Consider the following 26,108-nt stretch of genomic DNA (forward strand, 5'->3'; position numbering starts at 1 on the left):
TGGGGTGGTGGCTAATGGCTAGCCATCATGGCGGGAACAGGGAAGACAGGGCTCCTTAGAGTCCCCTGCTTCTCAGACCTGGGCAGTGTGATGGGGGGGTGGAGCAGGCCCTAGCCCTGGGCCTTAAGGGACCCTGCATCTTGCCCCCATCCCTGCCAGATTCTGGATGAGGCTCTGAAGATCTGCAACTACATCTTCACTGTCATCTTTGTCTTGGAATCAGTTTTCAAACTTGTGGCCTTTGGTTTCCGTCGGTTCTTCCAGGACAGGTAACGGAAAAGGGGGCGGGGTCTTGAGGGCTGGGGTGGAGGTAGAAAGGGATGAGTCTCTTGGGGAAATACCCAGGGAGACCTAGTGTCTAAAGACCTTTCTTAACTCCTGAGGTCCAGCCCCCACCCTGCGGCTGATGTAGGGGACTAGGGACCATCCAGGACCAGGAGATGGGAAGGAATGGAGAGAATTTGACAAGACAGGGCCTGGGGGATGCTGGCAGCTAGAAATCAGTGTGACCTAGCCTGGGGCTTAAGAGCACAGAGCCTGGAGCCAGACTGCCTGAACTGGATTTGAATTCTGGTTTCACCACTTAGTAGCTGGTGGCCTTGGGTAAGTTACTTAACTGCTCTGTGCCTCAGTTTCCTCATTTGTAAAATGAGAGTAAATAATAGTATCTACATCACAGAGTTGTGAGGTTATGAATTTCTCTTTGGTTTTGAGGGTTTTGTTTGTTTGCTTTTGGAGACAGAGTCTTGCTCTGATGTGCAGGCTGGAGTGCAGCAGCTTAGCCTTGGCTCACTGCAGCCTTGACCTCCTGGGCGCAAGCTGGCCTTTCACCTCAGTCTCCTGAGCAGCTGGGACTACAGGCACCCACTGCACACCCAGCTAATTCTTTTTTTTTAAGTAGAGACAGGGTCTCACTATTTTGCCCAGGCTGTTATCAAACTCCTGAGCTCAAGTGATGCTCCCGCCTCAGCCTCCCAAAGTGCGGAGATTACAGGTATGAGTTCCTATCTGTAAAGCCCTTAAAAATGCCTGGTGCATAGTAAACACCATATAAGTGCTAAATAAAAAAAAACAAATGAATACAAATGAAAAGCAGAGGCCTTGGAGCTAAAGTCCTAGTCCCACTCATGCCACCAGTTGGCTGTGTGGCCTTAGATAAGCCATGCCTCTTCTCTGCAGGATGGGAGGCTGGACCTACTGACGTCTGCCCTCCTTTCCAGCCTGTCTTTCTGTGCCACAACTGCCCCCTCCTCCAGGACCCCCCTCCCCCCACTCAGGGAGCTGTGTCCTGGGCTTTCCAGGTGGAACCAGCTGGATCTGGCCATTGTGCTGCTGTCCATCATGGGCATCACGCTGGAGGAGATCGAGGTCAACGCCTCGCTGCCCATCAACCCCACCATCATCCGCATCATGAGGGTGCTGCGCATTGCCCGAGGTTGGTGCCCAGCTGCCTGCCCACGCACCTGCCCCCGCAGGGTGACCAGCCCAGAGAGAGAGAGCAAGGGTCGGCTTTCTGGCTGGTCAAGGCCTGGGTGTCTGTGGGTTCCCATGAGTCTTTCTCCCAGCCTCTGTCAAGGGAGGCTGGGGACAGGGCTGAGGGTGGGGATGCAGCCTGGCTGGCCCAGGGATGGCCATCCTGGCAGCCCCAGCCCAGGCCTGGCACTGGCTCTGCCAGCTGTCTGGCCAGGGACCCAAAGGGGCCAGCTCATGACGTTGTCCTGTTCTGCAGTGCTGAAGCTGCTGAAGATGGCTGTGGGCATGCGGGCGCTGCTGGACACGGTGATGCAGGCCCTGCCCCAGGTAGCCGGAAGGTGGGGGGGCCTCCAGGGAGGGGAGGTGCTCTCCAGAGGGGCAGGGGCTCAGGGAAGCTGACTGGGAGACCCAGTGGCATCGTTTCTATTTCTTCTCCTCTTTTCCAGGTGGGGAACCTGGGACTTCTCTTCATGTTGTTGTTTTTCATCTTTGCAGCTCTGGGCGTGGAGCTCTTTGGAGACCTGGGTGAGTTGGAGTAGGAGCCAGGGTGGAGGAGCCAGGGCTGGAGACCAGGAGGCGCCTGGACTAACATGAGCCTCTCCCCCTTTCCCTCCTTCCCCAGAGTGTGACGAGACCCACCCCTGTGAGGGCCTGGGCCGGCATGCCACCTTTCGGAACTTTGGCATGGCCTTCCTAACCCTCTTCCGAGTCTCCACAGGTGACAACTGGAATGGCATTATGAAGGTAAGCGCCCAGGGCTGGCCCAGGCTCCAGGGAGGCAGCCCCACTTCCTGAGCTAGGATTCCTTGGGAAGATGAATTGGCCGCAAATAAAAGCATGTGACCTTCTCTCCCCCATGCCAGAACACTCTGGAGCTTCCTCTCCCAGGAACATGCTCTGGCTCACACTTCCCCAGGCAGCATCTAATGCTCCTCTGCCCCTAAACTCCTCCTCTTCCTCCCCTTCCTTCTCCTCCTCCAATGCTCTTGACACCTGTAACTGATTCTCCACAACAGCTCTACCCACTGCCCTCCCCAGCCTTACCCTTCTATCCCGCCTGCCCCAGGACACCCTCCGGGACTGTGACCAGGAGTCTACCTGCTATAACACGGTCATCTCGCCCATCTACTTTGTGTCCTTCGTGCTGACGGCCCAGTTCGTGCTGGTCAACGTGGTGATCGCCGTGCTGATGAAGCACCTGGAGGAGAGCAACAAGGAGGCCAAGGAGGAGGCTGAGCTGGAGGCTGAGCTGGAGCTGGAGATGAAGACCCTCAGTCCCCAGCCCCACTCACCGATGGGGAGTCCCTTCCTCTGGCCTGGGGTTGAGGGCCCCGACAGCCCCGACAGCCCCAAACCCGGGGCCCTGCACCCGACGGCCCATGCGAGATCAGCCTCCCACTTCTCCCTGGAGCACCCCACGGTGAGCTGACACCCATCCCTGCCATGAGAGGAGCTGGGGCAGGAGAAGGCTGTGGAGGGCGGTGGTCGGGAGCCGAGCAGGCAGCGCACACACCCTAGGGCTCCTCCTGGAGCCTCCTGCCCTCCTTCCTGGATGCTGAGCGAGCAGTCACTGCCCCTCCCCAGGGACCGCGGCCTACACTCACCCCACAGGGTCACCCCGGCAGGTGGGCAGCTTAGCAGTGCCCTGCTCCTCCAGCCTGGTCTGGCCTCTCCTTCCTGACTCATAGGTTCAAGGCTAAGTTTTCTGTTTCCTTCCTGTTTCTTTCTTACCCTTGCCCAACTGCCAAATCTCTTTCCTACCCACCCTCTAACCTGCCTGATTCTCTTCCATCTCTCCATCCTTTTATCTCCTCTTCCCCCTCTCTCTTTCTCTCCCTGTGTGGGCTCTGCTCATCTTCCATCTCCCTCTCTCCTTCCTCCCCCCACCTTCCCTCTTCCCCACACCTCCTCTTTGTCTCTTTGTTGCTGTGTGTGTGTGCGTGTGTGCATGTGTGTTGTGTGGGTCTCACCTCTTTCTTTTCCTGTGTCTCTGTCAATCCCCTTCCATGACACTTCCCATCATTGCCCTCTGACCTCCGCTCCCCTGCCTCTCCGGCTCCCCTACGGGCTGGCTCCCCAGGACAGGCAGCTGTTTGACACCATATCCCTGCTGATCCAGGGCTCCCTGGAGTGGGAGCTGAAGCTGATGGACGAGCTGGCAGGCCCAGGGGGCCAGCCCTCTACCTTCCCTTCTGCCCCCAGCCTGGGCGGCTCCAATCCACAGGTTACTGTGCCCCTGTGCTGTGCCCTCTGCCTTGACCATGCTGGGCTGTGCCACGCTGTGCCATGCTTCTGGGGAAGCTGGGGGTGTTACCTGCCCACTGGGTATCTGTAGAAAGTGCAGCCTCAGGGCCTCAGTTGAGTGTGGGAGCCAGTCAGGGGGTCTTCTAGGCTGAAATCACCTCCAGAAAAGAGCTGGAAGGCAGGGCTGTTGAGATTGCCCCTCTGATGAGAAGGATGGGTGGAGGAGGGGCTTGGTAGGGGAGAGGGGATTTGTAAGAACCTGGAAGAGAAAAGGGGGATGGGGCAGAAGATAAGTAGCAGTGAGACCTTAGCCGGTGGAGGGAAGGAGTTGTCAGTCCAGGGAGAAGGGCCTCTGGGGACAGTGTAGGTGGCCAGGCAGTCCACTGCCAGGCTGCAGCCTATCTCTCCTCTGGAGTCTAGCACTCACTTGCCAGTCCTCAGTTTGGTGGCTTTTTAAGTCGTAGAGCCCACCAGGCATGATGAGTGCTGTTAGGAGGCACTGAAGATGTCTGTCCTGAGAGAGAGAAGGCTCCAGCTGGGAGTGGGCATTGAGGCCTTTGTGTGAAATAGGACTTGGCTTCCTGCCCAAGCCCAGCCCCTCCCCACAGTGCCACAGGGCCCTCTCCCCCAGTCCCATCCAGTGCCAGGTCTTTTGCTTTCTGGGCTGCTCCTGCCCTCCTCTCCTCCCCTTGGCCCCCCCACCACCCACTACCATGTGAGAGGGCCCCACCCTCCCTCCACCTAGGTCAGAGGCTGCAGAGACAGGTGTCAGTGGGAGATAGAAAAACCAAGTCCTCCAGAGGCCCTTTTGAGTGGCAGGGCAGGGAGGTTCTTAGGAAGCCTTTAGCCTGATCCAAAAAAAATGGACAGTGATCCCCACTTGGGAAGGGACCTTGCCTCTTGTTGGGATTCAGTCTCAGACCTGGTGCTGACCTAGAATGATCAGTGGGAAAGTGAGTCCCTTTCTAAGGCCTCCCCTTCCTGAAAGAGGCTCACAGGGGAAGGTTGTGGGAGAAGAGGACACAATGGGAAGGTGATCAGGGCAGCCCAGTCCTCCGGGAGGGAGGCCCGACTGTCCCCTAGCATCCTGTGGGCACCGAGGCACCACCCCGGTCCCAGGTGAGCCAGCCAGATGGTGTGGCAGCCCACCCGAGTGTGCCCACTTCAGGCTGACGGGGGCAGTGCACCTCCCAGAGCCCAAGTTGGAGGGGAGGGCGGGCGGGCTGCAGGCAGGCGGAGGAGAGCCTGTGAGAGGAGAAGCCAGAATCTGGGGGCAGGCCAAGTCCTGCCAGGCTTTTGGAAGCTGAGAGAATAGGCAGAAAACAGCCGTCAGATTGGTGGCATTGTCCCCAGCGCCCCCCATGCCGCTCTGTCTGTGCTGAGAGGAGAGACGGTGCTTTGCTGGCCTTTCTTCTTTTTTTTTTTTTTTTTGGTATCATCTTTTTGTGAGTCGAAAGCCCTCGGCCCTCCCGCTCCCTCCCTGGGTGGTGGTAGTGTGGGAGGGGCTGGGAAGGCTTCTGGGGTATCTTTAGAATTCGTTTCTGTGTCTCCTCGCTTTGTCAGTATTTGCTCTGGCTCTTCGGTGCCTGCTGCAGCCTCTCTGATCAGAGCAGGGGGTTCAAGTGGGTGCGGGGAGGCACGGTCAGCCTGTCTGGGGAAAGGGTGGGGAGAGAGAAGGGATGCCTTTTCTCCCCCTTGTGCTTCGTGAAAAGGGGAAGTGGGGACTGAGAAAGAGCGCGTGTGTGCGTGTGCGCGCGTGCGCTGTCCTGGTTTCTCATGCCTGATCATCTCTCTCCCTGTCTAGATCCCTCTAGCTGAGATGGAGGCTCTGTCTCTGACGTCAGAGATTGTGTCTGAACCGTCCTGCTCTCTAGCTCTGACGGATGACTCTTTGCCTGATGACACGCACACACTCTTACTTAGTGCCCCGGAGAGCAATGTACATACACGCTGCCCTCACTGCTCCCGGCCACCCCCGGGGCTGGGCTGGCTGCAGGGCTCCAGATCGGCCAGGGGAAGGTCCTAACCGCCTGCTCTCGGTTTGCCCCAGGCTCTGCCCAGAGACATCCACCCAGGTGCCCCAGGCTTTGCTGGCAGGAGGTCTTCGGGTCCCCCACTGGGGACAAAGAGATTAGATGAGATTAAATTGGGGCCTTGCCCTGAAGGGTATAGGGGCAGCCGTTATGAAAAGGCGAATCCAGACACCCAGGAATGCCACAGCCCAAAACAGAGGTGGCATCAGAGTCAGTCTATGAATTTGGAGCCCTGTGCAAGCCAGCCCTCCCTGTCCCTGCCCCTCCTCCCCACCCCTCAAAACATGAGACCTCCGCGTAGTGGGCGAGAGCCACATCTCTGCCACCCCCCTACCATGCCCTTCTTCACCCGGGGCACTGTCCCTGTCTTCTCCGTCTCCTCCGTGGCTGTCCCTGCGTGTCCCTGCGTCTTCACCAAACTCAGTGGAGTGGGAGGGGCTTATCTGTGCTCTGACAACTTCCCCCTCTTTCCCTCCTCCAGCTCCCGTGAGCAGCTCCCTCCTCCTGACTGTTCCTCTCCTGTTGTCAGAGGAGGGCCCAGCTGGGGCAGGGCCTGGACCACCAGCTGGGCGGTCCCTAGGGGTCTTGGGTGGTTGGCAGAAGTGGAACCTGGGGCTGAGAGAGAAAGTAAAGTATGATTGTCCTCCAACTTAGCCATCCTCAGGCCTGCTGGGGCTACTTAACTGGCTGGGCCTGCATGGGGACAGGACCCTACAGCCTCCTGGAAAACAAGGAGTGAGGGATTCAGGGGGAAGGGGGTCACAGGGTGATGGAGAAACCTCTTGAGAGCAAACCTAGGCTCCCTCCTGCTGGGGCCCAAGGCTGAGGACCTCCCTTCTCTGAACCAGAGCAAAACCCTACTCCCACCCCAAGTCTGTCCACTAAGGCAGCAGCTGAATTTGGCCTCCACCTCCACCTGCCAGAGTCATCATATGGTTAAAGTGGAGGTCAGGGAGCCGGCTGTGACACGCCCCTGGTGGTCATCTGCATTCAACCCACGTGAACCCAACCAAGGGCCTGTGCTGGGCCCTGGGGCTGCTCTAAGAAGTGGATTAACAGTCTGCAACCTGCAAGCTCTCCTGAGCTGCCTGGTCCCCAGCTGCCTGGGAGGGTCCTCTCCCCCTCAACTCCCCCGACAGCACAGGGGCTGCTGTTTGCTTTTTTTTTTTTCTGAGACAGGGTTTCACCCCGTTGCCTAGACTGGCATGCAGTGATGTGATCCTAGCTCACTGCAGCTTTGACCTCCTGGGCTTAAGCAATCCACCCACCTCAGCCTCCCAAGTAGCTGGGTTTACAGGTGCCGCACGACCAATCGAGCTAAATTTTTTGTCTGTTGTTTTTGTTTGTTTGTTTGTTTTTGTTTTTGTTTTCAGAAATGAGGTTTTGCCATGTTACCCAGGCTGGTTTCAAACTCCTGAGCTCAAGCCGTCTGCCTACCTTGGCCTCCCAAAGTGCTGGGATTACAGGCATGAGCCAGCAGCCATTGCACCCAGCCTGCTGTTAGCTTTTAATCCTCCCCTGGGCTGCTCTGAGTCAGGGCCCTGGCCCATCCCTGTGGACACCAGGGCTCCCATCAGACCCTCTAAATGGGGCCTTTAGAATGAGCTTGTGAACCACCTTCTAGGATGGGGGCTGGGGGCTGCTCTCCCTTCTCTGGATACCTCCTCACCCCTCCACCCCAACAGTGGGAGCTTACAGGTGTACAGTTTTGCAGGGGGTGGGGGGCAGGGCCTGCAGACTCTCCCGGTGCCCAGTCCCCCTCCTACCTGCTTCCTCCCTGCTTGTGGAGGGCTCATCCATGTGCCTGCCCCTCTCCCCAGCCACGCTCATGCCCATCTCTACCTTGTCCTGGGAGGGCACGGGGGTGAAGGCTGGGGGGTGGGGGGCTGCTGCTTTCTATTGTCAGCTCTGCCTCAGTTGCCAAACCCAGACACGCCCTCTTCCTCCACCTCCCTCCCCTGTTCCTTTTGCAGATGCAGCTCCACCCCACAGAGCTGCCAGGACCAGACTTACTGACTGCGCGGAAGTCTGGGGTCAGCCGAACTCACTCGCTGCCCAATGACAGCTACATGTGTCGGCACGGGAGCACTGTGGAGGGGTCCCTGGGACACAGGGGCTGGGGGCTCCCCAAAGCTCAGTCAGGTATCAGGGCTGGAGCCGGCCAATTTGGCTCACACAGGGAGACTCCATTCTGGGGATCTGAGGGGATTGGGGACTGGGGTAGCCAAAGAGGTCTCTCCGACCATAGGGGAGCGTCCAGCCTGGGGGTGGTGGCTTTCAGTCCAGGGGGTAAGGGTAGAGGCCCTGATGAGGGGGAGAGAGTGGAAGGGAGGACTCAGCTGGGAGCCTGCGCCTCTGAACCCTCCAGCTCCATCCTCTCCCCTCACCCTTCCCCTTCTTCCCTGTCTCCACAGGCTCCGTCTTGTCCGTTCACTCCCAGCCAGCAGACACCAGCTACATCCTGCAGCTTCCCAAAGATGCACCTCATCTGCTCCAGCCCCACAGCACCACCACCTGGGGCACCATCCCCAAACTGCCCCCACCAGGTCGTTCCCCTTTGGCCCAGAGGCCACTTAGGCGCCAGGTGAGCGGATGTGGAGAGGCAGGCACAGGCCTGGGGGCTGGAACCTCTGCTAGGAATCCTAGGCTGCTGGTGATGACCCGAGTTGACACTTTCATTCCTCCAGAAAACATGTATTTAGTGCCAGTGATGTACCAGGCTCAGTTGCAGATACCAGGGACACAGTACTGGGCAAAGCAGAAGTGGTGTGTGCCTTCTTGAAATTTGCACCCCGTTCCTTCTTCCATTGAGGACGCCTGGAGACCAGAGCGGGTAATGCTTGCCCAGGGTCACGCCTATCTGGTCGGACGTAGGACTCAGGTCTCTGGACTTTGCTTTCTCTCCAACCAGAGTTGCCACCCAGTTTTTCTCCACACTTTGAACTGATCTGAGGGGCACAAGGCAAGTTTAAAGTGTCTCCATTTTTGGCCAAGCCTGGGCCCCACCTTCCAGAGCCCACATTCTAAGGGCACAGAGCTCAGCCACATGTAGCCAGGTGAGGCTTGTCTGCTCCACCGGTGACAAGGCCACAGCCCATGTTGTGTGTGCATCCTGAGGCATGAGCATGGGCACATGAGAATCTCAATCCCACATGCTTGGGGGATCAGGTACAGTCCTTATCCATTCTGCAAATAGTCACCGAGCAGCTTCTGTGTGCCAAGCACCGGGGACACAGTGCCTGCCCGCTGGTGCTCACAGTCTAATAGTGGAGATGTACCTGCCATCAGATCACAGCTCAGGTCACAGCTGCCAGATGCCCACGTGTGGCGGGCAGCAAGGACACAGAGGAGGAAGGGGTCAGTTTTACTTGGGGACGGAGACTGTCACACACTGTGTCACAGAGCACCTGAGTCTGTAAAGTCGAGGGATTCTTGCCGATCTGGAAGGGCATTCAGAACCAAAGGGGAAGCATACGCAGAGGCGGGGGCATGAAGGGCCAGCTCAGTCAGCAGAGAGGGCCTGGCTTCCCTCATATTCCCGGAGTCAGGGGCCGCAGAGGGAGCTGTCCGTGCAGGCTTGGGGGAGGCCAGGGCTTGGGGGAGGGAAGATGGGATTTAGCAGGGAGAGGAGGCACAGTGGACTGCAGAGGTCAGGCTGCAATGACCTGTATCTCCTAGTAAGAGCAGCTACCAGGACTTCGGCTTCAGGTGGTTCTGCTGTACATGGCGGTGGTGGGCAGGGGACACAGCCAGCTTGACAGGAGGGACGGGCCATGTTGGAGAGGAAAGTGCTGGACTGAGCCCTACCCCACCCCATATAGGCAGCAATAAGGACTGACTCCTTGGACGTTCAGGGCTTGGGCAGCCGGGAAGACCTGCTGGCAGAGGTGAGTGGGCCCTCCCCGCCCCTGGCTCGGGCCTACTCCTTCTGGGGCCAGTCAAGCATCCAGGCACGGCAGCACTCCCGCGGCCACAGCAAGATCCCGAAGCACATGCCGCTGCCAGCCCTTCGCCTAGGCCCAGAGCCCAGCTGGGACCAGGGCCCTCCGGAGACCAGAAGCAGCTTAGAGTTGGACACGGAGCTGAGCTGGATTTCAGGAGACCTCCTGCCCCCCGGTGGCCAGGAGGAGCCCGCATCCCCACGGGACCTGAAGAAGTGCTACAGTGTGGAGGCCCAGAGCTGCCAGCGCCGGCCTGTGTCCTGGCTGGATGAGCAGAGGAGACACTCCATTGCCGTCAGCTGCCTGGACAGCGGCTCCCAACCCCGCCTGGGCACAGGCCCCTCTAACCTTGGGGGCCAGCCTCTTGGGGGGCCTGGGAGCCGACCCAAGAAAAAACTCAGCCCGCCCAGTATCTCCATAGACCCCCCTGAGAGCCAAGGTCCTCGGCCCCCACCCAGCCCTGGCGTCTGCCTCCGGAGGAGGGCTCCGTCCAGCGACTCCAAGGATCCCTTGGCCTCCGGTCCCCCCGACAGCATGGCTGCCTCGCCCTCCCCAAAGAAAGATGTGCTGAGTCTCTCCGGTTTATCCTCTGACCCAGCAGACCTGGACCCCTGATCCTGCCCACTCTCCCACTCACCTTTCTCCACTGGGTGCCAAGTCCTAGCTCCTCCTCCTGGGCTATATTCCTGACGAAATTTCCATATAGACACCAAGGAGGCGGAGGCGCTCCTCCCTGCCTCAGTGGCTCTGGGTACCTGCAAGCAGAACTTCCAAAGAGAGTTAAAAGCAGCAGCCCTGGCAACCCTGGCTCCAGGCAGAAGGAGAGGCCCGGAGCAGCTGAGGTTCCCGACACCAGGAGCTGTTGGGAGAAAGCAATACGTTTGTGCAGAATCTCTATGTATATTCTATTTTATTAAATTAATTGAATCTAGTATATGCGGGATGTACGACATTTTGTGACTGAAGAGACTTGTTTCCTTCTACTTTTATGTGTCTCAGAATATTTTTGAGGCGAAGGCGTCTGTCTCTTGGCTATTTTAACCTAAAATAACAGTCTAGTTATATTCCCTCTTCTTGCAAAGCACAAGCTGGGCCCGAGAGCGCGTGGCAGCCCCGACGGCGGCCCATCTTCAGCGGAGAGCGAGAACCATTTTGGAAACTGTAATGTAACTTATTTTCTCCTTCAACCTCGTCATCATTTTCTGTAGGGAAAAAAAAGAAAAAGAAAAAATGAGATTTTACAAATGAAATGGAACCTTTTTATATATACATACATACATATCTATATCTATATATATATATAAAATAAAGTAATTTTCCTAAATAAAAAGCTAATCACGGTCCAGAGTAAAAGCAAAAGGGATGAGAGCTAGGCATGTCCAGATGGCACTGAAGAGAGAGATCCTGGAGACGGGGAGTGGGTGGCGGGGAGGGAAGGTTCAGGGCTGCCTCTTTGTGTACGTATGAGTGTGCGTGTGTATGAGTGTGTGTGTGTGTGTGTGTGAGAGAGAGAGAGAGAGAGAGGAGAGAGAGCCTGAACACCTTGCTCTGGAGGGCTGCAACCTCTAGCCTGCCCTCCCCAGCCTCGAAGGAGAGGGAAGCCCCCAGCCTCTGGGGAGGCAGGGTCTCCTCTGCTGCTCTCAAAGCTTTATTGCCTCCTCTAGCCAGGCAGCTCAGTGAATGGGAGTAATTCCAGATTAACTCTCATTTCTGCTGACAGCTATCAGCCGCACAGTGAAAGCTGGAAATTGGCATAATGAAGCTGTTTGGTTAATGGGGCTGACTGAGGCTGGGGGAGGCTGCCTCAGAGCTGCAGATCTGGAGCTGTGGGGTGGTGGGGGAGGGGGAAGTGTTTCTGGGTTTTCCTTTCTGAAGCTTCAGTACGGATTTGCCTCACTTCTGGCTGGATGCATCACCTGAGCTATCTGGACTTCAGCCTCCTGCCTTGGGGGCGGCTTCAGCTGACCGGCATTACAGGCACTGTCCGATGGGGGCTTCGGCCACCTGCCCCCAATGGAATTAAGCTGTGTAAGCAGAGTGGGCTGCCCCTCCAGAGGATGAGGGTCCAGGCCGGGCATCCAGAGGCAACCTCCTGGTGGAAGTGGTAGGGTCAGAGGCCAGGCTGCTGAGTGGGGGAGCTGGCCCCCTGGGCAGTGTTAACACACGCTGCTGCCTGCCCAGGGAGAGTTGGTAGAGGAGGGAGGTGTGAAGGTGGTCGGGGGCAGGGAGGCAGGAAGAGGGGGAGTGGCATGGCCCAGGCCACCTGTCTGGTGCTACTGCAGACAATATTCTCTTGTCTGAAATCTTGGTGCCAAGAGGTGGTGAGCATGGGTCCAGCCAGCCTGTCACCTAGCCACTCCCAGACATCTGTCCCAACCCCACTCCCTTGAACAGCACTATCCCCTTGTCCCCAGGGCCTTCAAACCCCAGGATTGAATTGGGTTCTTGGAATCTCAATGGCAGAACTCGGTCATGCCCTGTCTGACCCAGTCAGCTAGGAGCTGGGGGCACCAAGCTGCCAGGCGAGTGGACCTGGAGGCTTGTCCAGCCTTGTGTTTTCTAAGTTGGGTGAGAGCTTCTCTTATTGCTCTTTTGGGCAGAACGGATACCACTCCTTGAAGCCAACGCCTGGTTTTATCCTTTTAGGGTGTGCAATAATGTCAAACTTCTTCCTCTGGCCTCCTTGGGCTGGGGTGAGAGGCAGTGCTTATAGGAGCTGCCATTTAAGAAAAAAGGGAAAAAAAGCAAAGCTGTACAAAATCCCTAGAGTTCTGTCACCTGGATCTGCAGACTAAGCTTTTATATTTTTGTAGAATTCTGTAGCTGCCTATTCCCTAATGACGTTGGAGGATATGGGGAGGGGGTTCTGGGATCTTTTGTTCTTCTAGTGGTCAGAGGATTCTGGGTCAAGGTGAAGCCAGAGAGCTGGAATCCTACCCCTCCCCACCCATCCAGCACCCCCCACCACCCCCCACCACTCAGACAGCCCAACAGCACTGTAGTGCTGGAGAGTTGCTTAGGATGAGTTTTAGCATGCCTGGTTCTTTCTGGGTTCCCCTTCCCCTGGCCTCCTCTTCCCAGCAGGGACCAAGGAATTTGGGGTGCACTTACTATGCTTTTGGGTTGCTCTCTAGAGATCTGTAGGGACCAGCCTGGTGAAAACAAAAAGTCTCCCCTACTCCCTCCCCAGCAGCCCCCTCTGTGGCCTGGAGGAGGGGGGCCTCTGGGTAGTGATGTGGAAATATTAATAGCAAAGTCAAAGTGGGTATTTTGGGGAAGAGAACTGTGACCTCTCCCCCCAGCGATGTAAAATCTTTATCAATGATGGAAACTGTTGTGTCTCATTAAAAGGGATTTGAGGTGGAAAAGCAGCTACCGCTGGATCTTAATAATAATATCAAGACTGCTAACCTCATGCCGCTTGTCTGGGTGGTTATTTGATGCTGCTCCAGGATATGTAGTGGGTGGGGGTAGGGGGTGGAGACACTGAAGGAGGCTGGAGGCGGAGTGGCTGATGGGGGCAGCAGGTCTTGGATGAGGGCTCCGGGGGAGGAATGGAACTGGTTAGGGGCTTCAGGGATGGGGGCTTTTTGAAGGAGGAACATCCATCCTGGCGCCTTTGTCCTCAGCCTTCCCCTTTGGGGTTCAGAAGAAATTGTGTCAGCGGCTGCAGGCCCCCACCTCAAGCTTGGCTGCTTCTGCTTCCTCCACCCCCAAGACTCCAGGAAAAGGTCTGTCTGGGGGTGGGGGACTGGGAAGAGGAGTGAGCTGAGCTGGGGCTAAAAACAAATCTGAGGCTCATACGCAGTCTATCACTCCTCAAAACACCCAACAAGGGAAGTCTGATTGCTGTCATTTCTCCACGAGGCAGTGGGGTTCAGAGAGCTTAAGTGAATTGCCCATGGTCACACAGCCAGGGAATGGCAGAGTTGGGATTTGACCCTAGGTCTGGCCGACCTCCAGCCCACGCTACTCCTGTCTCTTCTCAGTGTGGAGGAAATGGGGCATGATGGGAAGACTCCTCCTCAAAAAATGACTTGCTGGGGGGTCCTTTTCCAAAGTAGTCGCATTCACGTTCATACAAACGTGCACACATGTTCCCCAAAGGGCAAACTCAGAGGCTTAGAGAGGCCCCCAGCCTCCCACCTGGCCAGACACCAGCCTTCGGCCGCAGGGAATGGTGGCGAGAGGCGTTCAGTCCGAAGAGAAGGCATCCCTCAGCTCCAGGCGTTTGTCCAAGAGCGGGCCAAGCGTAGCTCTGCAATCACTCCGGGTTCCCGGGCACCACCCTTTCCCTGCATAATGCTGCCCTTGAACCCCATGGGACCTGTTCTCCCCGCCCTCCCGCCCTCTTCTCTCTTCCTCTCCTCTAACCCTGCCCTACCCAAACCTCACCCACTTTCCAAACAGCTGTCACTTCCACCTTCACCCCTAGTCCCCACCTGTCACAGCCTGGTGCCCCATGGCCTGGTTTCTCCTCCTTTCTCCTCCCTCCGGCCAGTTGAGCTGCCTGTGGCAGGGGGCTGGCGAAGGCAGTGCAATGAGGGCATCAGACACCAGGTGGCAGCACAAGGCACCCTCACCTGGTGCGACCTGGGGCCCCTCCTGCAGAGGGACCAAGCCAGGGAGAGGGCACCAACACCGATGGCCACCTTCTAGGGAGCAGGTGTTTTGCATAACCCCGGAAGGAGGAAGCAGGCTCCCAGGGCCCAGTGAAGGACTTTGTACATGGAGAAGCCCAGACAGGAATCCCTGCCATCAGAGTGCTGAGCCCACGGTGTTCAATGGCCCCTGCCTAAAGCCAGGAAAGACTCAGGGCTAATCCAGGACAGTGGTGCCAGGAGGGAAATGAACTCTCAAAGAAAGTTGAGGTGTGTCCTGGAGCTCTACTCCAGGCCACAGCAGTCAGGTCAAGGAGGAGCTGCTCCAGCTAAGCCCCAAGAGGGAATTCTGCTAAAAACTTTGAAACTGCGTTTCTTAGCGCTGGTTCCCGGTGTGGGAGCTGCTGACTGTGGCCCACAGAGCTAATTAATTCTTCTTGCTTTGAAAACTCCAGAATCGGGCACAGCAGCCAGCACTCGCCCCTGCATGCCAAATCAGATCAAGTGCAGGTTGGTGGCAGAGGGGCAGCCTCACTGAGGACCATGAGTGGGGCCAGTGGGGCCACCACCAGGCTGGGGTCCGGAGGAAGCAGGCCCCACTGCAGGAGAGAGGACAAGGGGGAGGCTGGGGCATGGGAGCTGCAGCCCGGTTTGGGGGTGCTCCAGGCCTCCAAGGAGCCACAAGGGGCTAAAAGGAATCAGGCAGTGGAGGGGAAGCTTTGCTGTTCTACACCCTACCCCTCTGCCTTGTCAGTTCCAACCTGCCTCCCCGCCACTGCCTTCGAAGCATTTCCTGTGCCTGGGTCTCCCTGTCCCCTCCCCCTCACCGGTTCTGCTTTCTTCTCTCTGCTGTCATGCCTGCTCTGAGCTGTACCTTGCAATTATTTTATCTTTCCATCTCCTTCCCAGGAAATCCCTGATGCCGGGTTCCCCTGGGACACTTACTGTGGGGGAAGCACCGCACATGCTCCATCCGTCCTGCCTGGAGCAGCCTTCAGCTGGGGAGGGAGGATGGGGCTTGGGCCACAAAGGCCGGGGGAGGTTTGGTCCATCTCTCTGCTGCAGCCCAACCCACAAGATCATTACTGCTTCTCCCGGGAGCCCTCCAGCAGTAACCATCTTGGTTCTGAACACTCAAAAGCAGAGTGGGCACTACCCACTCTTGGGGCTGTACCTAATTCCACAGTGGCCTTGGTACTATGACTTCTTAGGAAATGGGTGTTTGGCTAATCAGTCAACAGCACACCCTGAGGACCAGCTTGTCCAGGCCCAGTCCTGGGTGCTGAGGATACAGTGATAAACCTCAGTCCCTATCCTCAAGGTGTCCACAGTCCTGTTGGGGTAGGTAAGCATGACAATCAGTGACTACAAGAAGGGGAAGCCTCCTAGCCCAGGACTGGGTTGGGGAGGTCCAAGGAAGCCTTTGAGGGGGAGAGGGGCTTGAGCAGACTCTTGAAGTTTGCCACATGCAGAGAGGGAGGTAGGGTGTAGGTCGGAGAGTGCTCCAAGCAGCCTTAAAGACAGATACGGGAAATGTATCCCATTCAGGGAGACTGCAGAAACCACCTCCTCGGCAGGCGTGGGGCGCCTCCTTCCTGTGCTGGGATAAGCTCTGAGGCCCTGGGCAGGCTGTAGGGTGTCTCAGGGTCTCAGATTTCTTGTTCTGGTGAGAACCCAAACAATAACATCTTAGGAATATTGTGGTTATTATTCAAGGGCTCTGTGAAAGGGGACACACTCCCTGAGTGGCCAGGAGGGGTGAAGCCTCAATGCTTCAAGAGAGAAAAAGGAAGGTGAGGCTCACCAAGGGCCCCCACCATGCTCAGAGTCCCCAGCCCAGTGCTGCTGCCTTGGGAAGGCCATGGCAATAGAAAAGCCTGGGGCTACAAGGGATGGTGCTTCAGCTCTGATACTGAAGCCAGAACCCAAGGGTCCTGGCCCAAAACTAGAGCTCCAGTCAGTGGACTGCCTAGCCAGCCCTGGGGGTGGAGAGTCCCAGGTGGGGGACTCTAGTCTAGTTCTTGCCTCTCCATCTCAGGAAGGGGGTCTGATTGGGGAGCTCACCCTCCAAAAGGCCCTAAAGGAAAGTCCCCAGGTCTTCTCCCCAAGCCCAGGTCTGGTGCCTATGACCCAAAAGCCCTTAAAAAGTAATGGGGGAGGACGGAGAGTTGGAGGAAGCCGGTGGGTAGACCAAGGTCAAAACACAGGGGTGGTGGGTGCTGATGAAGCCATGATCAGGGTCAGGGAAGGGGTGGAGGAAGATTCCCAGCTGCCCAGGCCATAGAAGCTGATCCACCAGAGCTGGAGGAGAACTTAGATATCACCTTGTCCACATTTCTGAAGAAATGAAGTCCCAGAGACATCAAGTAGCTTGTTGGGATCACACAGTAAACAAAAGGTATGGAGGGGATTAGAGGTGTCTGCCCTTGGGAACCTCTCAGACTAGCAGGGAAGATAGACTCTTCATAACTAAACATAACCCAAGGCATACTGTAACAAGGTGTACAGCTCTGTAAAGTCTTTTGCCCAGAGATGGAGGTTGGGGGGCAGGAGAGGGAGGATGTGTGTGGATGAGTGGAATAGAAGGGGGCAGATAAAGAAGAGAATATTTGCCCAGTGGAGAGGCAGAAGTCCCCAGTCTGACTGCCTGGGAAGGGGGAGTCTTATCCACCCCACTCCCACCCCCATCCCATGCCCAGCCAGATCTCGGTTCTGATAGCCCGTAGCTGAGGGGACTTCCCTTCTCTTGACCTCCTGCCTGCCCAGAGAGACAGGAGGTGGCTTGCCACTTCTGCGCTCTCTGACTCCCGCCCACACCTGCTGCTGAGCAGCCAAGTAAGGAAACACCTGTTGAGAACAAGAGCCAGAAAAGGAGTCACCAAGGTGAAACCGAACAGACCTGTGGGCAAAGGCAGGGAAGAGAAGAGCCAGGGAAAGATCTGCCCAGGAGATTTCCTTCTGAGCCACAGCAAGGAGTGCTGAGTTGGCTTCTGGGATTGTGTTAAGGAAGACAGGGCAACCGGGAGATTGAGAGATGGAGGGATCCCCACATGGCCCAGCTGGGGCAAGCAGGAGAAGGAGACCACTGACAAGCCCATTTTACAGGTCAGGAATGTAGAGTTTCAGCCACAGAAGGAGGACCAGGACACTCACATGGGGCTCCTTCTCCCAACCCTGATCAGGCGGAAACAGAGGGCATTCACACATGTTGGGTGCCCACTAAGTGTGTCAGGCAATACGCTTTGCACAATTTTTCCATTCAATCCTCAGAGAACCCTGGGAGGAAGATTCTTCTATGATTGTCCCTATTTTGCGGATGTGAAAGTGGAGGCCCAGAGAGATGCCGAAGTGACGTGGCAAGGCCAGGGAGCCACAGAGCCTCGGGGCAGCAGCTTAAGAGGGCGCAGGAAGCCCCTACCATGATGCTGCGGCCCCCACCCACACCACGAGTACACACCCGGGCAGCACACTAAGGTTCCCAGTGTGTGGCCCTGCCAGTGGTCTCGACCTGGTGAGCAAGGGGTCACCGTACCGATGGGGCACAGAAGCCCGTCCCATTTTACAGATGAGAAAACTGACCTCCGGAGATGAACGTGACCTTCTCCAAGATTTCTTTTTTATTAGGAAAAGGGAATCTTGGAAAAGGAATCTTGCTGAATCCCCCTCCCTATCTCCCGGACTCCATGACTCATAGGCCCCACCGAGTTGTTCGGGGGTGGGAGCGCCTGTGTATCCCAGGTCCCCCCTGGAAATAGACTCTGCTCTGGGCTTGTCGGCCTCTGGATTTAGGGGGACATTTCCCTCCATGGTCCAGGGGCCGCTCGCAGGGGCTGCCGCCGAGTCAAGGGCCCCCCACCTCTGCCCCAAAGTCCCTCCCAGGGAGACGCTGCCGCAGCCCGCGGGACGGGGGCGGGCGGGGGGAGCCGGGAGCCCCAGGCCTTGGGGTTGCGCTCGGCGGGGCGGGCCGGGGCGGAGCGCAGGGTGTGGAGGGCGGAGGCGGATCCCGCGCCCGCTCTGCCCGCAGCTGGGTCGGACCGCGCTCGCCTTTCTCGCCGCATCGCCTCGGCCCCATGGACACCCTGTGCGGCTCCGGGAAGTTCGGCTCCAAGTTCTGGGTAAGGCGCGGGCTCCGGGGTCGCTGCGCAGGGGCCGGGGCCGGCCGGCTTCGCCCGGTCACCGCCGCCTGCCTTCCCACGGGGCCGGCAGGTGTCCCGAAACGGAGCCCCCAAGACGGCCTGGGCGCCCGGGAGGGGGCGATGGGGCGCGGGAGGGAGGCTGGCGGCGCCGCCCGGAGCCGGGTCCCACGCGGGGTCCCGGACCTGCCACGCTCCGCCCTTCCCGGCTGCGGCACTGAGGAGCCCGGGAGAGCGAGGCACGGTGCGTGGCGGGGTGAGTCGGCCCCATCCTAGCCCCTCTGTCGGGGGCGGAAGGGGCGTTTCGCAGTCGGCCGCGTTTGCGGTGGAGGGTCCTCCCTCAGCATCTGCCGCAGACTAGGACTCGGTTGCCCACCTGGGCAGGGATTGCCTCCAGGGTATCCAGAGCACCTGCTCAACCGGGTGCCTTTGGGAGGCTGGCTGTGCAGTGTCCCACCCTTCTTGGGAAGGTTTCCTGCTGCCTTCTTTTCTCTGGGTAAGGCTGAGGTCTGAGTGCCCACCATCCTCACCACCCCGGACTCTGGTTGGGAGAAGCAGGACCCAGCTTGGAGACAAGTACAGGGTGTCAGGATTCCCGTAGTCCAACTCTCTTCGTTTACAGATGGAGAAAGGGAGGCCCAGAGAGAGGACAGAACTTGCCCAAAGTTACTCAATTCAATGAAGGCAGAGCTGGGATGGAAAAGCAGGCTATAGGCCGGGTGCGGTGGTTTATGCCTGTAATCCCACCCACTGAGAGGCAAAGGTGGGAGGTTCACTTAAGCCCAGGAGTTTTAGATTACGGTGAGCTATGATCACACCGCTGCGCTGTGGTCTAGGCGAAAGAGTGTCTCTAAAAATAAATAAATAAATGGCCAGGTGTGATGGCTGAGGCCTGTAATCCCAGCACTTTGGGAGAGTGAGGTGGGAGGATCACCTGAGGTTCAAGACCAGCCTGGCCAACATGGCGAAACTCGTCTCCACTAAAAATACAAAAATTAGGGGGGCACAGTGGCATGAGCCTGTAATCCCATCTACTCAGGAGGCTGAGGCAGGAGAATCGCTTGAACCCGGGAGGCGGAGTTTGCAGGGAGCCGAGATCACCCCATTGCACTCCAGCCTGGGTGATAGAGCTAGACACGGTCTCAAAAAAATAAAGATAAATAAATAAGAAAAGAAAATTAGGCCTTTTGTGACTCTCAGCCCAAATCCCTCTCTAAGACAGGCTGCTCTTCAGCCTGCTGACTCCAGCCTCTAACACAGTTCAGGTGAGCTGAGTGCATACAGCCCAAGAGCTTTCTTACAGGCTTATAAAACCCGCTTGCCTCTATGAGAGGGAGCTTAGATTGTAGAGGGAGCTCCGATTAAAGGGGCTTCTCTGTGGTCATCTAAGGGGTGCCCACAGCCTCTGAATCCCAATCTCTAAGTCATTTTCCTATTTTGAGTATTTGTACATATATTCCGTGTGTGTGTGTGTGCGTACACACACGCAGGCATGTGGGGTGTTACCCATGAGTGCGTGCTGTGCACGCGTGTGCATAGGTGTATATGTCTGGAGCCACGCTCCTGGGCTGTGTTTAGGATGGGGCGAAGGCGTCATGTGAATTTTTTGAAACTTGGAGCAATGGAGGTTAAAAAAAACTCTAAAAAAGCGTCTTCGGGATTCTCTCTGTGGGTGACCCAAAGGTTAATCCGAGATGGTGCAACTTCTCTGCCACTGTCCACAGGAGCTTCATCTATTATTCAGCATGGACAGGCCACCTGCAACCACAGTCCAGAGGTTATACCTTTGCCTCGTGAGCACACTTCCTTTCACTGCCCATTGGGCCAGGCTGGTATGACCATGGCAGGTTTGTGGTGCTTGGGGTGCCAAGAAGAAAATCAAGAAGGTCATTGTGCCCAAGCCTCAGGTGCAAAGGCTCCTTGTTCCTGGGTGGCCAGCTGAACCCTGGGAGCTTAGGACTCTAGAAGAGACAGGCCTCCTGGAACCTGGAGTTGGGAAATTCAGGACTCCCTTTTTGTCCCACGTTCAGAGACCATCTGGCTCTACCTTAACACGGGATTGTGCAATCCAAGAAAGTGGGAGCTTAGGAGTTTGAAGCAGCTAGTCCAACCCCTCAGTGTATAGCTGGGGAAACTGAGGCTGAGAGAGTGAAGGTCACAAGGCAGTCAAAGACAGAGTGCTGGGCTGGGAAACAGGACCCCAGGGCTATGGATACAACCTTGCCATTGCCTGGCTGTGTGCCTTTGAGCCTCTGGGCCCTCGGCCCCTGCACTTCTCCTTGATGCCTGTGAGCTATATACCTCCTCTGAGGATTCAGGCTCCGTGGGAGTCAGCTCATCTATATTATGAAGCCCTTGTGGGATCTCTGCTTGGATATCTTAAATGACAGGAAACTGACCACACCCCTTCCCACCCCAATCTCTAAACATGTTTCATATTCTCTTCTGGCTCCTGAAAGCTGTTCCAGGCCCCACCTAGTGTGGAGGGTGACCCGGGGAGGGGTGTGGAGAGAGAAGGGGGGCTCCCAGCTCATCCTCTGCGGGAATGGCAGGGTTTGCACAGCTGAGAGGAGAAGGGGTCTACGCTGGAAGCTGCAGTCTTGGCCACAGCTCAGTTACAAAAAAGGCCTGGAGTTCTGGGCTTTTTTTTTTTTTTTTTTTTTTTGAGACAGAGTTTCCCTCTGTCGCCCAGGCTGGAGTGCAGTAGTGCAATCTCGGCTCACTGCAACATCTGCCTCCTGAGTTCAAGCGATTCTCCTGCCTCAGTCTCCCAAGTGACTGGGATTACAGGCACACACCACCATGCCTGGCTAATTTTTTGTATTTTTAGTAGAGATGAGGTTTCACTGTGGTCTTGTTCTCCTGACTTCATGATCCGCCCATCTCGGCCTCCCGGAGTGCTGGAATTACAGGCATGAGCCATTGAGCCTGGCCAGTTCTGTGCTATTCATTTGTGATGGGCTGTTCTGTGTCTCATTTGCATGGCATATTATTCATATAATAGAGTGCAGCACTACTGCACTCCAGCCTGGGCGACAGAGTGAGACTCCGTCTCAAAAAAAAAAAAAAAAGCCCAGAACTCCAGGCCTTTTTTGTAACTGAGCTGTGGCCAAGACTCCAGCTTTCAGCGGAGACCCTTTCTCCTCTCAGCTGTGCAAACCACAAAAAAATTTCCACAAAAACCTTTACCTTAGGGACCTGTGGGTAACCCACTTTGTGGGAAGTGGTTCAGGGCAGCCCAGAAGTACCTAAACCAGGAGTGAAAATGCAAGGAGGGGTGGGGTGTTCAGGCCCCTCTGGGCTGCTCATGTGATCCACCAAGACGTTCAGTAGCTCACCTCCATAGCCTCAGTTTCTCCACCAGTGAAATGGAAAATAACCCACCCCCTACCTATCCCCTGCTCACAAGACTTTTCTGGGGATCAAATAAGATAGGGAATGTGAAGTGACTTTAAGAACTAAGCAGCTTTCTATGGGTGGCAAGTCGTGACATTCCCCGGAAGAGGGAAGAGAAAGAGAAGTGGGGTTAGAAGGGAATGTCAGATATGGGGAGACCTGCAGGGAAAGGCCAGTGGCTCCCATTTCAGCTGTTTTCTGGGGAGCTGTTCCTGGCTAAATTGGAGGGTAGGAGACTCGAGGGGACCATGCCCCTTGGGACATATGTACACACATCTGTGAACTCACACACCACCTCCCAGGTGAATGATTTGTATGAATCCCTCTCTCTCTCACTTGTGTCCACTTTGAAGCAGGTTACCAGCTTCCCTGAATGTGCCTTGGGAGTTTTTGTGAAAATAAATTCCAAAAGGGTGAACTGTTTAATCAAATTCTGCCATTCACTGGCTGCGTGACTTCGAGCAAATTACCTACCTTCTCTGGGCTTCAGCAGGGCTGAGGTGGGCTCTGGGCCCTGATTCAGGTCTAAAGTTGCCCAATTTTGGAAGAATGAGCCTTGGGCTTGGGAGCCAAGACCATGCATGATTAAGGCCCTTCGAAGTTTAGAGCTCCTGGGTATCAGGGTCTCCCCTGGCCTCCTAGAAGGCAGCCACCTGAATGTATGAGTAATGGGCAAGGCTCCTATGCCAATGTTTTTTGACCCTCAAATGAAGACAGTGACCTGCACATCCCTGGGGAAGCTGAGTGGAAGAGAGACACCCCTCAGCTTACCAGACACCAAAGCCCACCCTCCTCTCAGGAACCCAGTCCTCCCTGCAAGGCCAGGGCTCCCGGGGTTCCTTTCCTCCATCTCAGCTGGTACAAGTGAACGCCATGCTGGGCGTCTTTGACCTCTGAGCTCATGGCTTCTGGCTATGGCATTTCATCACTTGTGGCCCCAGGATGGCTTCCTCCCAGTCCTGCTGTTCCCCCATGTTCCCTGGGCCTGGGTCTCTGAGAGCCAGAGACATGGGGAAGGAAGTGAGTCAAGGAAGTGGCATTCAGGAGGGAGCTTTGCCAAGCCTGCCTGTGGCCTCCAGACAGGGAAATGGTCTTGAAACACTGGCTGGGCAGGCTTCCAGGAAGGAAGGTCCTAGCAGGGATGACCAGCTGAGCCACCCCAGAGGTAGGGACAGAGTGCCTGGACTGCGTTCACTCCTCCCCATTGGGGCAGAATCCCTGAGGAGTTGGGGGTAGAATGAGACCTGGTGTGCTACTGCTGGGGTGGTTGGGCCCCTCGCCTCTCCGATCTGGAGTTGTTTCTGTTTCTGGTACTAGGTACAGTGGGTGGGGCTGGCAGGGGGCAGGGTGGGAGACCCAATGAGAGTCTAACTCTAGGCTTGGATTTCCTCCTTTTTTTTTTGAGACAGAGTCTCACTCTGTCACCCAGGCTGGAGTGCAGTGGTGTGATCTCGGCTCACTGCAATCTCTACCTCCTGGGTTCAAGTGATTCTCCTGCCTCAGCCTCCCAAGTAGGTGGGATTACAGGTGTGCACCACCATGCCCAGCTAATTTTTGTATTTTCAATAGGGACAGCGTTTCACCATGTAGGCCAGGCTGGTTTTGAATTCCTAACCTCAAGTCATCCAGCCACCTTGGCCTCCCAAAGTGCTAGGATTACTGGCCAGATACCTCCTTCTAACTGGATATTCAGGTTTCTAGTCAGGGCCTTCCACAACCCCAGCTAAGCTGCTACCCAGGTGTTAACCGCTTCACCCCCTCAGCTCTGTGAAAAGAATTGCAAAAAGCAGGTGATTAGAGGGAGGATGGGCTTCGTGGCTGAAAGGTGATCTGGAAGCAAGTATTCTGTCCCCCGAAGTGGGACATCATGCTGGAATCCGACCAGGTGTATAGGAAACACTGTGGAATCCCATGAGAAGGGGCTGGGACCTGGAGCGAGGCTCCCTGGGTCTAATCCCAGCAACAGCGCTGAGTGTCAGCTGTCATGAGCGTGAAATGATCATCCTGGCACACGGCAGGAGCTGAGTGAATCAAAGCCCCTTCCAGAAGCAGGATGGCCTGTGAGCCTGGAAGCCAGCAGGCACAGCACAGCCAGGTTTTTTGTTTGTTTTGTTTTGTTTTGTTTTTGAGATGGAGTCTTGCTCTGTCACCCAGGCTGGAATACAGTGGTGTGATCTCGGCTCACCGCAACCTCCGCCTCCCAGGTTCCAGCAATTCTCCTGCCTCAGCCTCTGGAGTAGCTGGGATTACAGGCACGCGCCACCACGCCCAGCTAATTTTCTTATATTTTTAGTAGAGATGGGGTTTCGTCATGTTGGCCGGGATCGTCTCAAACTCCTGACCTCAAGTGATCCGCCGGCCTCAGCCTCCCAAAGTGCTGGGATTACAGCACAGTCAGTTTTTGACCCCTGTCCCCAGGCCTTCTAAAGGCGGAGTGAGGGTGAGTGGGGATCAGCGCATGCCCTCACTCTCTCTGTGCCTCCACTGCTGCGGAGTCAATGGTCTTTTCCGTCCATCCCTTTCCAGAGGGCTCGGGGTCCTCACCCCCTCCTACCACCTATATGAGTCTGCAGTGATTTTAGCACCATTGACCGTGAAGCCTGCAGTGAGGGGCCTCTGCCACGTGCTCCATCCTGGATGCCGGACCTTTCCCCTTATCAGCCCCATCCAGCTGTTTAATCGCATTATTAAGGAAGCTGTTGTTGCTGTGGAAACTGTGTGGGTGATGGTGGGGGAGGGGGCCGTGGGCTCAGCTCTCGCAGCCCAGTAGTGCTCTCCCGAATGGGAATGAGAGGGGAGCTGTGAGAAGGACTCACAGCTGCCCTGTGGGGACTCAGCCGGTATTCTGGGGTCCAGGGAATGACCCTTTGTGGCCCCTTCCTCACCTTCATCTTACACTGAACTTGGAGTTGGAGGCCTTTCTGGGTGCCAAGAACTGCAGCCTTGGTACCAAGGAGAGAACACGCTGTGCTCCTGGGCATGAAGCTGCAGAGGCTGGGGCTGGAGTTGGCACCCTCCATTTATCTATTCATTTGTTGATTTATTCTTTTGTTCAGTAAATGATTATCAAATACCTTCTCTGTGCCAGGCCCTGCTCTAAGCAGCAGGAAATACCAACAACTGCAGAATACAGGGCTAAAGAATCTGTCCTCAAGGAGCATATATTCTAGTGGGAAGAGGCAGTAAAACAGTAAATGTCCTAAAGCCAGGGGTGGTCACTCATGCCTGTGATCCCAGCACTTTGGGAGGCCGAGGCGGGCAGATCACAGCGTCAGGAGTTCGAGACCAGTCTGGCCAATATGGTGAAACCCTATCTCTATTAAAAATACAAAAATTAGCCAGGCGTCGTGGCGGGCACCTGTAATCCCAGCTACTTGGGAGGCTGAGGCAGGAGAATCACTTGAACCTGGGAGGTGGAGGTTGCAGTGAGCCGAGATCGCATCACTGCACTTTAGCTGGGTGTGGTGGCACATGCCTGTAGTCCCAGCTACTCAGGAGGCTGAGGCAGGAGGCTTGCTTGAGGCCAAGAGGTCAAGGCTACAGTGGGGGGAAAGACACAAAAAAAAAAAAAAAAAAACAGAACAGTTGAATATGGCACTGTCATGTCATTCAACCTATATTTGAAGGTATCGTGGACAGGGTTAGCTGAGAGGCTGGATGTGGGATGGGAATGAAAGAGAAGAATCGGGGGCAACGCCAAGGATTCTGGCCTGGGAAGGGAGACAGGAAGGAGGAGCTGCCATTCTTGGGCCAGGCAGGCTGAAGAGGCGGGGATGGCCAAGAGCTCATCCCATGGATGTCCTGGCTCGTGTCTGGAGTGAACCAAATAGGGAGTCAGGGGTGAGGGCATGTGTGGGCGGGTGCCCCCTGCCTGCTGGGGAGGGCTCTGCCCAGCTGAGACACGCTTATTTCAAGGAAGAGTCCAGGCTGGGTGCCCTTGCAGGTCAAAGCAGCCACTCAGTCCTCACGCCTCGAGGTCCCCTGGTTGTTGCCACAGATCAAGTGTCTGTGAAACTGAAACAAGGGCCCACCAGCTCAAGGCTCCATCACCCGCCTCCCTGAGCGCTGTCCTGCTGCAGTTGGGTGCTTTGCTGTTCACTCTCCCCACGTTGTCCCCGCTGTGGGGAGGTGACCGAATGCTGTCATTACTCCCATGACTCACGGATGGAGACTGACGTTCAAGGGCACAAAGGGACTCACCAACGGCTGCATGGCTCAGAAGTGGCAGAGCCCTCCTGGGTCCTCCGCATTAGGGTGGGGTTCTTCCTGTGGCCGCTCCCCGCCCAC

General features: G+C 56.4%; 2 protein-coding genes and 1 long non-coding RNA gene across 31 annotated transcripts in view; 2 read left to right on the forward strand and 1 right to left on the reverse strand.

Annotated features, from left to right (window-relative positions):
* The window catches only part of CACNA1G (calcium voltage-gated channel subunit alpha1 G), a 66,989-nt gene extending 55,968 nt beyond the window's left edge, over positions 1-11,021 (forward strand). For 6 of the 22 annotated variants that reach the window (XM_032280018.1, XM_032280017.1, XM_032280019.1 and 3 more), the window contains 9 exons: positions 160-269; positions 1,302-1,435; positions 1,730-1,800; positions 1,920-1,998; positions 2,096-2,217; positions 2,540-2,893; positions 7,724-7,892; positions 8,165-8,334; positions 9,572-10,909. In XM_032280018.1, the coding sequence (XP_032135909.1) occupies positions 160-269; positions 1,302-1,435; positions 1,730-1,800; positions 1,920-1,998; positions 2,096-2,217; positions 2,540-2,893; positions 7,724-7,892; positions 8,165-8,334; positions 9,572-10,306 (1,944 nt within the window). In that variant the 3' untranslated portion in view covers positions 10,307-10,909. Of the gene's footprint in view, positions 1-159; positions 270-1,301; positions 1,436-1,729; positions 1,801-1,919; positions 1,999-2,095; positions 2,218-2,539; positions 2,894-3,553; positions 3,698-5,521; positions 5,657-7,723; positions 7,893-8,164; positions 8,335-9,571 lie in introns of all 22 variants that reach the window. The other 16 variants (XR_004269578.1, XR_004269577.1, XR_004269579.1 and 13 more) reach the window with 6 other exon arrangements.
* LOC116552994 lies at positions 10,583-15,439 on the reverse strand. Its single transcript, XR_004269582.1, has 2 exons — positions 15,238-15,439; positions 10,583-10,893 (listed from the first exon to the last, which is right to left on the reverse strand). It is a non-coding gene; the product is annotated as an uncharacterized LOC116552994 (long non-coding RNA).
* A 2,830-nt stretch (positions 15,440-18,269) lies between these two features.
* The window catches only part of ABCC3 (ATP binding cassette subfamily C member 3), a 53,529-nt gene continuing 45,690 nt past the window's right edge, over positions 18,270-26,108 (forward strand). For 7 of the 8 annotated variants that reach the window (XR_004269583.1, XR_004269584.1, XR_004269585.1 and 4 more), the window contains exon 1: positions 18,270-18,407. Coding sequence is in view for 4 of the 8 variants with exons in the window: in XM_032280029.1 (XP_032135920.1) it covers positions 18,363-18,407 (45 nt within the window). In the remaining 4 variants the exon portion in view is untranslated. The remainder of the gene's footprint in view (positions 18,408-26,108) is intronic. The other variant, XM_032280027.1, reaches the window with a different exon arrangement.

This window comes from Sapajus apella, unplaced genomic scaffold (assembly GCF_009761245.1).
Source record: "Sapajus apella isolate SASKATOON/1434 unplaced genomic scaffold, GSC_monkey_1.0 scaffold12, whole genome shotgun sequence".
NCBI classification, from domain to species: Eukaryota; Metazoa; Chordata; class Mammalia; order Primates; family Cebidae; genus Sapajus; species Sapajus apella.